The sequence below is a fragment of the Branchiostoma belcheri genome, unplaced genomic scaffold (genome assembly GCF_001625305.1).
Source record: "Branchiostoma belcheri isolate BF01 breed outbred unplaced genomic scaffold, Haploidv18h27 scaffold2, whole genome shotgun sequence".
Lineage (NCBI taxonomy): Eukaryota > Metazoa > Chordata > Leptocardii > Amphioxiformes > Branchiostomatidae > Branchiostoma > Branchiostoma belcheri.
Genome location: NW_017803490.1, coordinates 6,859,411 through 6,873,101, shown reverse-complemented (window position 1 = coordinate 6,873,101; position 13,691 = coordinate 6,859,411). Strand labels below are relative to the sequence as shown.

The 13,691-nt window shown below is 41.6% G+C and overlaps 2 protein-coding genes across 4 annotated transcripts in view; both read right to left on the bottom strand.

Annotated features, from left to right (window-relative positions):
* Nucleotides 1-1,805, bottom strand: part of LOC109468837 (cytochrome P450 2J6-like) — a 10,071-nt gene extending 8,266 nt beyond the window's left edge. For 2 of the 3 annotated variants that reach the window (XM_019767180.1, XM_019767178.1), the window contains exon 1: nucleotides 1,736-1,805. The gene's annotated coding sequence lies outside the window, so the exon portion shown is untranslated. The remainder of the gene's footprint in view (nucleotides 1-1,735) is intronic. The other variant, XM_019767179.1, reaches the window with a different exon arrangement.
* A 4,045-nt stretch (nucleotides 1,806-5,850) lies between these two features.
* The window catches only part of LOC109468842 (phospholipid phosphatase-related protein type 5-like), a 12,350-nt gene continuing 4,509 nt past the window's right edge, over nucleotides 5,851-13,691 (bottom strand). The window contains exons 2-9 of the mRNA XM_019767185.1: nucleotides 10,546-10,738; nucleotides 9,887-10,066; nucleotides 9,234-9,363; nucleotides 8,537-8,723; nucleotides 8,258-8,315; nucleotides 7,571-7,747; nucleotides 6,406-6,721; nucleotides 5,851-6,370 (exon numbers count right to left, since the gene is read on the bottom strand). Coding sequence (XP_019622744.1) covers nucleotides 6,422-6,721; nucleotides 7,571-7,747; nucleotides 8,258-8,315; nucleotides 8,537-8,723; nucleotides 9,234-9,363; nucleotides 9,887-10,066; nucleotides 10,546-10,734 — 1,221 coding nt within the window. The 5' untranslated portion in view covers nucleotides 10,735-10,738 and the 3' untranslated portion in view covers nucleotides 5,851-6,370; nucleotides 6,406-6,421. The remainder of the gene's footprint in view (nucleotides 6,371-6,405; nucleotides 6,722-7,570; nucleotides 7,748-8,257; nucleotides 8,316-8,536; nucleotides 8,724-9,233; nucleotides 9,364-9,886; nucleotides 10,067-10,545; nucleotides 10,739-13,691) is intronic.

The window sequence follows — 13,691 nt, the reverse complement described above, 5'->3', positions numbered from 1 at the left end:
CCCCCCCCGTCAGAATTGAGTTAAGTTATGACATAAACACACACAGACATACACACAAACAAACAACAAGAAACAACAAATTCTCCACTGACGAAAATGAACATATTCTGTCGTTGACTATAAATGACGTCACTGGGACGCATGCGGCCATAGAAGCTCGCAAATTGGCGCTTCTATGGCCCTGGATCTTCTCTGGTATACTATCCCTTTATTTCGGCCAATTTCTTGCCTGGTAGAGGCTACAAATAGGGGGCGTTGTCCGACTTTGTTTTCAAAGCGTCTGCTGTTTCACACCAAACCTTTGGTCCGAAAAACCATGCCGCTTGCCTCGTGATATAGATAAAGTCTAAATTATGTTCAACAAACATATCGGACTGAAGGTCAGGGTCACATGGACGCAAGCTGGTAAAATTGGATCTTTGGAATTGAATTTTTTACCGGCGTTTATAAACGATACGAGATGAAACATAAAGTTACCTCTAAAATTTATACCTTTTCAAATTGTAGTAAAAAATGTCCTGTATTGGCACATTGTTGAAACTCTCCCGAACCTTATTAAATTGTTGTTGAAGCCTGCCATGGCACAGATCTTTGTCCTTGCGAAAGGCACTTTACATGAATTTCCTCACTTCATTCAGGCGGAAATCAGTTTCATGTTGTCCTCTATGTTGGTGGCGGCATAAATATAAGTTGAAAAAACATGAGTGTGCCGTCACCACGTCTTGTGATTAAATGTTGGAATAAATACAAAAATTCTTGTTGCAATGTCATCTGAGCGTTGGAGCCGTTCATGTCTATATCATCTACGATGACACTTTATTGAATGTAAACTTTATTGAAGGTTTTCATGAATGTAGCATGGTGATTACGTATTGACCATTCTATGCTGGGCTTTAAAATTGTGTACTCAATTGTGCACGTCAGGAGCTACTTAAAACAGGAAACTACGCAAATGTTTAACCAATTGTTTTGCTAAACACAAATGTGTTTACTGCCAGATCCTTGAATTTCGGGTACAAATCTGACCAAATTTTGAAGTAAGAGTCAATTTTTCAAATTGGCGTGTGTTGCATCCAGAATTATCCAGCTGTAGTTTCAGTGTGTGATTCAAAACAAAACTCGCCAACTTTGTCAAGACAAAACAATAACTATCTATCCCCATTTTGGATGAAGCAGCTCGATGCAACTAGATCTACTTTGCTAAAGCTTCCGTTTGCCATATTGATATAAGTGTGTTGTTTTTAAGAAACAACAAGTGAGAGGCAACATTTCCTTAGCAAGCACCAAAATGTTCTCTTTTGAATTTTTTTAAAATGATGTACAACAAGACAGAACTGCAAATTGATACAATCGCACATATCACACCTAGGAAATTGTTTGTACTTCGCCCGATACAGCTTGTCCGCGCGTGAATTACATAACACAACAGCTGTGCACCACAATAACAATTACATTTCTGTTATCTTCTTCAGGGCACTACTGACTGTATGTGCTTCCCAATGCTGGCTGGTGATGATAAAGGTAGCAGAAGGACCAAAACGTTGCAGGTATTTGTAAAAAGTTTACAAGGAGCTTTGATACCAATGATTTACTAACTTTACAATTCTATTAACAATTCACTGGTTTCATAATTAACCCTGTTTTTTTCTTTTATCCTTAAAACCATAACCTACATGTATCACTATCATAAAACACTACATGTATACATTTAGAGGAACAAAAGATCAGTACATACTTTGTTTCTGGTGGCAAAGTCTTGCAGCTTGCGTTGGAAATGACAGCCCGTGCCACCGTGCCCTTTTTATGTACACCGGCAGCACGAAAATACGTCGTCTTATTTACTCTGCCATAGATAACGGTGGAAACTTTGAAACCACACATTTCCGAGGCGTGAGATTGGCTGTACGGATACACGTACACGGTATGTGTGTACACTAATAATCGCCTCACATTTGAATGACAATCACGCCAGTCATATCGTCAAATATCAAAGATAAGCACCTGTCTGGATGGGTGATATTTAGGACGTGGCTACGTGCTCAGGTCGAGGTCACTTCTTACAAAGTTTTCTGGTCGTCCCGTCAAGCAGATAAAATGGTAGCTAGTATATGTTTTTTTTTCATCAAACGTTGGGTCTAAAGGCATCCAATGCAGTTTTCAGGGCTTGGAAACCAAATTTTAATATTATCTTAATATAATATATATAAGTTAATATTATCGGCACGTATCTACATACTAGGTTAAATCTCAATAGTCTCAATGTATAGCGACATTCATGGAGCATAAAATGATGTCCCAAATTCTGACATAAAAACGGTTACTGGAAGGACCTGAATTGATTTTAGGATACCACACAGAAAATAAAGGACTAATGTTCGGGCTTGTTTCTGTAGGTCTAAATGCATACAGTATGAAATGCTGATTGAATGTTCTAATGTGAAGCAGTATGTGTCAATATCAAAAAGATTGCCCTAATCAGAATATTTCCAGTTTTGCTGCCCTGAAATCGCATTGGATGTCTTTGAAAAAGACATTTTTTTTAAACTTAGTTACCACCTCGCTCACAAAAATGACAAAGGCGAATCTAAACATGTGTTTGCAAACAATGAGATTCAATGTTGATATTGGTCTAATGTAGAAAAGATCGCTTGGATTGCCCAGTATTTTCAACATCCGGGCATCTTCTTACCACTTTTCTTCAACATCCTGGTTCTTTCCGTCCTTGAACTTCTTTAGTACACGATTGGTAATCAATCTACAAATGTATATTTGAACCTTGTTACAAGTTAAAGGGTGTGAACATGATGATATCATAAAATATCATACTATTGATTGCCCGGGATTTTCAACATCCGGGCACCTCCCCCTCCAACATCCGGGTACTTTCCGTCCTTGTGGCGAAGTGGTCTTTCGTACGATTGGCAATCAGCCGAGAAATGTTACAAGCCAGGGGGGTGTATATGCCCCTGTTGTGATAAGAACGCTTGGAAAACAAATATTAGCTATTGATTAGAATAACATAGACCAAAACGAATGGATAAATTGTACAAAAAGCAGTTTTCGTTAGTGACATTGACGAAAGGTACTGGATAAAATATGAAACGTCTGACCGTTTCCAAAATCATGTCAAGTTGGTTGAGTAACTGCTTTTTGGTGTATCTTATTACGTACCTAGATGTCTAACCTTCACCGACGTACTATTAACATTACTTAGCCTGGTCTGGTGCAGATTAGGTTGAACCCTATAAGAGTACTAGACATACCATATGAAAACAATGCAGAGGTTTTAAGGCTTACCTAAGGTAGCTCAGTTTATAACACTGTAAAAAAAAAGGGTGTTTTTGCAAGTTATGAAGGTTTTGGGTCCAAATGGCGACCTTATTTCCGAAGACCAAACTGCTTTCATAAAAACTGATTATATTTGTGTGACGACCAAAGACATTTCACCACTTCAAGTGTCAGTCTAGAAGATCTGTTGCCCATTGTCTGTTCTATCTAGTCCATCCAATTTAATTGCAACAATTATCAATAGTCACCTTGAAATTATTGATCGGTACATGGTACAAATGTCGTGTTATCTGATAAATTGTTGCCCGATTGTCAGCAGGACTGTTTGATTAAACAAACAGGTTAAACAACATGTTGACAGGATGGCGCGATGGCAAACTTTCATCATCGTTCTGGAGCGAAGTCCGGACTGTCTAATCTCCAAGCAGATCCTAGGATGGCAAAAGACATGTATCAAATTGGCCAGGCAGTATCCATTGGTCCTTGGGTGGCGTATGACCCTCTCTGGCCACCCTCTTTGTCCAATGAATACTGCCTGGCCAATTTGATACTGCATTTTGCAACCCTAGGATCTGCTTGGAGATTGCGGACTGGCAGTTAGAGAAGAGATGGAGCAATAATGAGGAAAAACAATATATTTCCATTTCCTCTATACTTTACAGTATAGAGAAGAATGATTTTGTCATATAAAATGTTCAAATGACTGTGTTACTTACACACAAATTTCTTCACTCGGGAGTAAGTGTGTGCTAAACTTTGGTTAGGGACGTCCCTCGGCTAGGGCGTTAAAAGAAGACCCTGTGTTTGAGGAGATCCACACGTTGATAGAATACACCATACTTTTTGAGAAGACTAGGGGTCCTTTCCTGCTTGAATGGATCAAAACAGTTCCGGTTTTGAACGGGGCATAGGGAAGATTGTCGAGTAATCTTCGCACCCCCTGATTCTCGTATTGGGTCAGTTAATCCCCACTCTCAGTGAGTCTAGCTTGTCTAGAGCATTGATGTTCTGCATGGTTTAGGGATAAGAGATGTTGTTCCAGTAACTCAGAAGTGGTGTCTTGGTCCTAATCTCTAGGCAGATTCTGTGGGGTAAGTGTAGTCTATATTGGCCACGCATAAGTAATACGCATGTATACGTATATTTCAATTTGCATGTAAAATGTTTGCCAATGTGTGCAAGTTTGTATGTGCCATGGTTTGAGATCTGGGCTTTTACGTGTGTATTTGTAGAAAGTATTTTCGAATTGCTGAGCAAAATTTTCACATTCTGCAATAATACAAAACACTGCAGAAACAAAACAACTTTCTACTATTACCCTGTCTGCCCTGAGTATGGTGTGTGGGTACGTGCCAGACGTGTACTCCTGCAGCACTTAGTTTGCATGGCCTTGTGGGATGTTTGAAGAGGCTACCGTGCACACGACAAACAGAGATAGCTGCCATTTGGGTCACAATTATATAACCAAAACAATTATAATGCAGCAAAAACAAAGTATGATTTTCTCACGGGTGGTTGGTTGAGCAACTTATCTCTAAGAAGTTTTTTTGTCTAACTTATATACATGTAATACTACTGCGTACAGTATGTGTATGTGTGTGTGTGCGTGTGTGTGTGTGTGTTTGTGTATGTGTGCGTGTGTGTGTGCGTGTGTGTTTGTGTATGTGTGCGTGTGTGTGTGTATGTTGTGCGTGTGTGCGTATATGTGTGTGTATGTGTGTGTCTGTGTCTGTGTGTTCCAGCAACATTTTTTTTTGTTTTTGACTACGCCTCAGGAGCGACCCTAATGACATAGTAGTATTGTGTGCAATCTGCAAAAATTCTAGGAATTCTAGGAATTTTGTCCGTAGGTATTTAATGTGCTGGGTCAAGTATAACCCAATATGTAAGATTGATGTCCATGGACGTTACATGTATAACGAGGGGGGGCTGGAAGACGGTGGCAGAAAACACAATAAATGATCACGCCACGCTATTTTTATTGTAAAATGGCGGGACACATTGTAAAACGACATACACAATCTACTACAATACGTTTACCACGATTCGACTCGAAAAGCATGCTGGGTAATACACGTCACGATCCCGGGGTTGTGTCCCCACAAGCCTGGGAACGAGAATAGTTTTCACGTCCATAATTTCGGGAAAGAAAATTATACATTGGTACAGTTAAACACAAAAGTCATTGCTCAAACGTCAAACCATCGCAAAAACAATTTCAGTATTCTAAGGATATGTTTCAAAACAAACACTAACTATAATAACATAGAGAGTAGATATGTGATAGCTCGTTCATCGTCAAAGTAAAGCGAATACCCTGCTTAATTCAACCTCATAAGAACATGAGAAGTCGACAGCACGTCGGTCGGCAGAACGTACTGCACCTGCGCAAAACCCGTACTGTATTGTAGATAGCACTTTGGCAGAACGTCTCATATAAGGTAACCGTTGTATTTGCTCATATAAGGTTAGCATTCCGACAGTAGTTTTCAAATGTTTTGTTGGAAAAGATATCGTCTGCAACAGGCAAAATTCTAATGCAACGTTGACCAAACATCCAACGAAAACCGCGAAAATCCAGGGTTCTGCGCAGATGCAGTACGTTCTGCCGACGTGCTGAAGTCGACATATGTCTAATTGGAATATTACAACATTGCACCTGCACAAAAGTTAACTCTGAGGACTCAAAATACGCCCGAATCCCAAAGAGACTGATTTTAGAGATCACTTATTTAAATTAAGGCCTACGGAGATTGAAATTCAGATTTTTTTCTTCGTTAATAAGTCATTAGTCACTGGTGTAATCATGAGATTACCATGTTAAGTTTATTTTTAGCTAATAAGTCGCTCCAGTATTTCCTGCTTTTTGACAATAATTTGTTAATAGATTATAGTTGTCCGTATATACCAATCCATATGTAATGTGCGTATAAGGCAGGGGTACCAAATTAAGTAACCTATAGTAATCAAATATCTATAAAATACTAAAATATTAAAGGAGGGCCAATGGCCCGCAACTGTTCATATTCTTTAGTGCTCTCCCAGATTCTACGTACGAATATACATACACACAAAAGTATAAATAATCACTACGCTATTATACACACAAAAGTATAAATAATCACTACGCTATTTACGGTGTATAAGCTGGGTTATACACCGACGTCGTCCTAGTGATATAGTTCTCCTCCGATCTCAGAGGTCGTCTGTCATTGGCCACTCCTTTCCGCCAATCGTTGACGTTGGAATTGCTGACGTCATGATTGGAGTCGTTGTGGGGTTGCCTGACGCTGGGGCGCGGCAGGGCCAGGGGTTTGGAGGGGGTCAGGGTGCTGGGACTGATGGTACTGGTGACGTCACTGTCGGTATCCAGGAACTGTAGGAGCTCGTCACGTGACCTGAAGGGCTTGAAACAGTTGACGATGGCAAAAACCTGAAAGAGGGACAAAGAGAAAAATAGAGTGAAAATGCAGCATTGGTCTATGAGAAAGCTGGTCTGTGTTTCAATCCTCTTGTCCCTTGGGTGATTAGTGTACACAGAGGGGGGACCTGGTTTCAGTTAAAACCCAAAAAGTGTGGTACTAACTAAAAAGTGTGGTACTAATTTTAGGCAAATGAGTTTTAGTACCAAATTTTGGATAGTACCACACTTTTTTGGATAGTACCACACTTTTTTGCATTATATGGATATAGAAAATGAAGGGCTCTCATTGGCTGGGGGGGGGGGTGTGGCGGTACTGGCCATGTTCTAATTTAGGTTTTTGTGGCGTCGGGTGGTGTAGTGGTTAGAACAATAGACTGTGAACCGGTAGACCCGGGTTCGATTCCGAGTCGTACCCGGTACATGTCTGAACATGCGCCCCGACGTTGTGCCCTTGGGAAAGGCACTTTACACGAATTTCCTCACTCCACCCAGGTGTGAATGGGTACCTAACTTCGGTTGGGGAAAGTCGTATTGAGGTCATCTTGTGGCGCCGAATGGCAGCCGCACAGACCCTTGCGACTGTGTGTATCATTTGTATTATTTGAATGTTGTAATTGTTGTGATTTGTATTGATTATTGTGTGATACCCTGCATCAATTCAGCCGTAAGGCTGCGACTGCATGGGTACTGTTTGGACAATAAAAACCATTTATTATTATTATTTATTATTATTAGGTTTAGTCTCCCACATCACGACTAAACCCCTCCTACCCCTTGTTTTAGGTTTTTAGTGTCAAAGTCATGTATATGTCAGGATCGTGTATATGGCTTGATCACCGGTACAAAAATGTCTCCTACCAGGTACGTCGCCACCGCTGCGCCGAGCGCTAGTCCCACGGCAGCGTCCGTCAGGTGACAGCGGTAGTCCGCGACCTGGATCATGGCGTTGGCCAGGGCTGCGCCGGCCGCTCCTAGTACCAGCAGGGGCTTCAGTAGACGGGTTCCGCTCACTCTCAGGGTCACCTGTAGGTACCACTGTAAATGGGTGGAACACATGGTTAGGTGATCCTCCTACAACTAGGTAAATATGTTCTAGGTACCACTCTACAGGGGTGAAATACATGACTAGGTGAACTGGGTAAATATAGCGTATTGAAGCCACACGTAAGGCGCACCTGTGGGTACCTCTGTTCAGAGGTGGAACACATGCTATAACTAGGTGAATATGGCGTATTGGGGTCCTATACATGTAAGACACCTGTGCGGTACCACTGCACAGGGGTGGAACACATGGTTAGGTGATCCTGCCACAACTGGGTCAAAGGTATGGATCTACAACTGGGAAGAGGATGTCGTCCCCCGTCGCGGTTGAGTGCTACGTGACAAACCTCACTGGGTCAGTCCACTGAGGAAGACCAGAGTGACTGGTCGAAAGCTCTAGGTGAGAGAACCTCTTTGTGTTGGATTAAAGGTTATAACTCAAAACATATAACAAAACCCTTTACTGCTCTACTCTCAGCGCAGGGCAAACAAAATGTTTCTTACCGCCAGGTAGACTGTTGCGTATCCTCCTAGCGCTGTCGGCATGTTGGGGAAAGACTTTCTGAAGAAAAACATTATGATAGTCATGGTTATTTTCAGTCATCTTCAAATACATTGTAACGTACAAACTACAAAAATGTATAGAGACGTATATACAGACGTATATGCAGTCCCTTATAGAATGTTTCGTTGGATTTTTGGTCAACGTTGGGAATTCATCCTCCCCTGCTACCCATAATTCCTAGCGTTACCCAGCATGCAATGGAATCCATGTCCACCCACCTGGCCTGTTGGATGGTTTGGTTGGTGCCTGTGCAGATATCAGTCGTGACGAACGGGTTATCTTGGCACTGGACTTGGCTGTAATCAGGCAGGCACACGGTCAGGAAATACGGGGTCAGCCTGCCGCTCATCATCTGTAACACGTTAGCAAGCACCACTGTCGAACAGGCACCGAACAGGTGGACACCTAAGGGAAGAAAGGACACATTAGAAGGTAGCAGGACACAGTTTTAGCCCTATGGGGATTCTTTAGTCATTAAAGGACCCCAAGGGTTCGGATTGGTAGGTGGGCGAACTTTTTCGTGTTGGATCAAAAGTTGTAACTCAAAACATATAACAAAACCCTTCTCTTGTTCTACTCTCAGCGTATGGAAAACAAAATGTTTCTTACCGCCAAGTAGACTGTTACGTTTGCCATTATTTTCTTTTTAATATGACAGCGTATTGGCTTGTGACGCACACATTGCGGAGGAGATTTTGTTCCCTCCGCGCAACGTTAACGCCATCTTGCGGCGCGCAGAAGTATCACAGCATTCACAGGCCCGGGAAAGGAAGGAGTTACCGGCACATTTTCTCTTGGTTGTTTTCCTAAGTCTAGCCATTTTTCTTCACTTCCATCTTCTCACTGGGAATAATAAAATGTTATATATATAATGGAAACTGGAAGTGCATTTATGAGGAGTTACAATTTACTCACCGATGAACCTGAAGACCCTACGCATCCATGACGTCACGTGGCATTTTCCGGACCGGATAGTTCGCTCCGGAGGATCCGGATTTGTGGACGCCTTCTGGAAAATCATCAGGAAAGTCTCACCGAGGATAATCTGGAAGATAAAGAACAAAACTTTGTGTATGAGATAAAGAGTAAACTTACCCCAAATATTCGGTTGACTCCATCTACCTTGTTCACGAAATGGCCCGTGCACTCTTGGAACGTGACGTCAGAGACACGTGACCGTAGTAGCGGGTCATACGTGCCAGATAACTTGTGTCCTCCCCCGTCTCGGTTCAGGCTAGGTCTGTGAGCTCGTACGTAGACCGCCTCCTTCACTTTTCATGCAAGTCTGGTTCAGAATCGAGGATTTTGACCCCTTCTTAAGATACTGAGTGTGAATGTGTTGCGACACATTGTGTAGTTTTCTTTAATATCTGTATGAACTTATATGGGATCTTTCTGTATAATTTTAAATATAGAAGTTTGCGTGTGTACGAAAGTTCTTTATTCAATGATATATAATATAACAAGTGATTGATGCAAATGCTGGAAACAGGGAAAACAAACAAATAAGTTGAAGAGATACTTAGGTCTTGTATGTTGTTTTTCACTGGATATAAATACCAACGTACCACAATGGTGGGTAGACCAACAGCAACCCCGTACATTATCAGCGGCGGGATGGTCTCAGTCTGGACGTAGGGTTTACTGTAGTCTCTGTCATTGCAGTAGAAACCCTGCTTCACCGGCGGGAAAAAGTTGGTGAACTGCAGAAAGTACATCAGTGCACCGACGCCGCCTAGCACAACACACTGGAATTGCAGGAAAAAGATAGTTACTGAAAAGAGATTTGCACTAGCTCCAGAGAAAGACAAGAAAGTTATTGATCTCCGGTAAAAAGGATAAAGGATAAACCGATATAAACTCTATTTAAACACACAGAGTCTGGAAAACGCTTATTCGCTTGTTTTGTCGACTTATCAAAAGCCTTTGACTCTATTTGGCATGATGGACTGCTATACAAACTTCTCTCCAACGGCATTTCAGGCAAACTCTTCGACATAATCAAACACTTATACAACCAGTCCGAAGCCAGTAACTATCTTGGCAAACTAACCTCGACAAAAATGAAACATAGAACCCCGAAAATACCGTTTCAAATCAGATGGCAACCAGGCTATCTGTGTGCTATAAGGGCTAAAAAGATGGGCGCCGTCCAACACTAAAAGATATATCAAGGCCCTAACAGTTACCTTTACAGCATCTTTTGTACCTTTTTTGGCAAACTAACCTCGACAAAAATGAAACATGGCAAAATGGTGAGACTCCTCTTTGCCGGAGTGACGGGGGGATGTCCGGTGCGTGTGGATGCGGTGGGAGATGACTCCTCCTCTTCCTCCTCCTCCTCCTTATCCGAAGCTTCCGTTTCCTCCTCACTCAGCGTCGGCGAGTGCATGCTGGGTACGTTGGACGACGTCATCACTCTGGAACGAAAATGGCGACGTCGATGAAGTCGACCAGGTAATACGATACGTCAAAAAGCACTGTTACTCAAGCAACTGGATATGATTTTGGAAACGGTCAGAATCATATCATATTCCAAAATCATATCCAGTTGCATGAGTAACTGCTTTTTGGCGAAAATGGCGACCATTGCATGCTGAGAGACGTAGGGCATTGTGGGTAGTACGGGGGCAAACAAACAGCACCGTCACCATGGCAACGTGGATGCATAATGATTTTTTTTTTGCATCTCTGTTCTTTATTGACTTGAGTATAGAATACATGTGTACATAAAATATAATAATGATGTTGTTTGCACCCTGCCCACCCATAGTGCTTTGCGTCTCCCAGCATGCAATGCATCCTCGAAAAGGTCTATATTGAACGATACACTAAAACACATCTCTGATATATTGTTTATGATGAATGAATGAAGACCTTTATGGTACATGCATACCCACTGGCCATGGGTTAAGTACGGGTCACAACCAGAAGAATAGCTACGTATATAATATACATGATCAAGCTAGCACTAGTACGTCTATTAAGTAAATTCGACGTCCCCTCACTTCTCTGTGATGGTGAAAAGGTAGAACAAAAAAAATCTTTATGACACTAACTTTATGGCAAGAGGCTAGCCAGGGTAATCAACGAACCAAGGAAAACTAATTAGATTTCATCCCTAGACGTTTCCATAAGCCATTTCCTCGTTCAATAAAATAGCCGGTCGTTCTGTTTGCAGATTTATTTATTTTACCACTGCCCTCAAGCCGACCATCCCATCTACCAAGGGTCGTCTAAAATCACTGACCCAGATTCACCAGAAAGCGCCATCGGCGCGTAAAAACAAGAATTTATTCATGAATTCAGACATTTTTCTTGGTTAAGGATTAAGGTACTTGAAAGAGTCAAAGGCTCTTTTGTGTTTTTACATAATATAGATACTGAAGCAAAAGAAATTCTTCTTCAGTTCAGGGTTCAGAGAATGTTATTTCAGGAATCTTGATTCTCTTTCATTGGAGTGCAACAGAAGAGGACTGAGTTAGAATAACAAACAAATAATAATTAGTTTTTAGGAGTACCAGTCATTTTTCTTTGTCACCAAACAATGTAACTGTCAAGAGGATTGAAGACCATTCATGTTAAAGATGTTGCAACAAACGCAGTGGTATGTACAGACGATCGACAATTAACATCATAATCCATACATACATCGGGGAATGTCCATTGCAAAAAATAGCTAAAATGAATCGAGTCTGATCTGCTAGAGAATTACAATCAATACGACACAAAAAATTGGATTATTGCATGAAAAAAATATGTAAACTGAGACGAAGATAAAACGATTAAAAAAAAATTTTAGAAAAGATTTTAGCTATAAAATTTTAGCTATAAATATATATCTAAAACTTCCACAATTAGATTTTAGGAAGCTAAAATAACTGAGAAATAAAAAAAAATGTCCTTTTTTTTATAGATAGACAGAAAGCGAACCCTCTGTTTGCAGATTTTAGCCGTGTGCTTCCTAAATTTTGCAATCTTAGGAAGCATACAGCTTTGACATATACTGATTAAGCACTCTTGTGGTGTGCGCTTCCCCTGGCTTCATCAATCGATATTTTCCATCACCAAGGCGTTACTTTGAACACAAATTCCGGCAAATACCTCCACAGAATTCAATCTACGCAATAAAGAAAGGTTCACGGCACCCATCCAGGGACTTAACAACATGGGGGAATTGATGGGGAGAATTAAACTTGGGGGTTGGCTCCACCGCCTGCGGCATTTGAACATTTAAACGCCATAGACGTGACCGTTATGTAAGGTTATTACTCCCCTGTGGTCGTTGCAGAGTATTTTTTGTAAATATCACCATTTTTAAGAACGTATGAAAGATTGCATCTACGTGCTATTACATATGTCTTGGTTTGCTCTGGTGTTAGTGGGAATTCGAGTGTTGCTGTACAGTATTCTGTACCCGGGCTTATATCATACCCGGGCCGCGATAACGTTCGATAACTGGTTCCGGACCGGGCCGTACTTTACGGTACGGCCCGGTCCGGAACCCGTTATCGAACGCTTCCCTGGCTTCCATAAAACGATTCGAACGCGTTTCGCCCTACCCGCGTGTGCCCCTTTCCAAAATTCGAATACAGAATCCGCACGTTGGAATTGATGTTGTTGCAGTTTAGGGTTCAGTTTAGGGTTCAGTGGCACCAACTTTTGGCTCATCTCGCATTGAAAGGCGCGTTTTCTTGGGTGGGTATGATATAAATAAAATACAACACGGTGTATTCCGCAACGCCCTCGGTCCCGGCCCTCCCGCGAGTCGGATCGCCCTCCGGCCTGCGGCCGTCGGGCGATCCGACCCGCGGTCGGGCCGATACCTCGGGCGATACGGAATACCCCGTGTTGTATTCTATATTTATATACAAGGGACATATTGTGCAATTATTGATATACAGTATCTACTTTCTTTCCCTCTATCTTTATCCATCTTTCTGATATTATCGATGTGACCTAAAATGAAATTAAAACAATTAAAAAGTGAGAAAAAAAGTGGACGTACCAATCACTACGTACCAGCCCAGATGCCCCGAAAATGAGGTATTAAAACATCTCAGCATTTTATTTTTATTTCCGCATCGATAATTCGCCATGTGGAGTCATATACAGAATGTGCGTTCCACGATCTACACATAATACATATAGACATGCAAACAGCCTACTCTCAGAACAATTCCCTTCACAAATAAAAGGCCATATGGTCGCACATTATGTTTCCCATGATGATTATCTCCCACCGGCATTTCAACGACTCATTTACCTCGCGCTATAGCATGAAAAACCAATTAATTGGAATCATCATAGCGAGATTTCCTTCAAAATGGCCGAGTTTTACAAACAATGGACGTTCTAATTTGTATAGGAGGC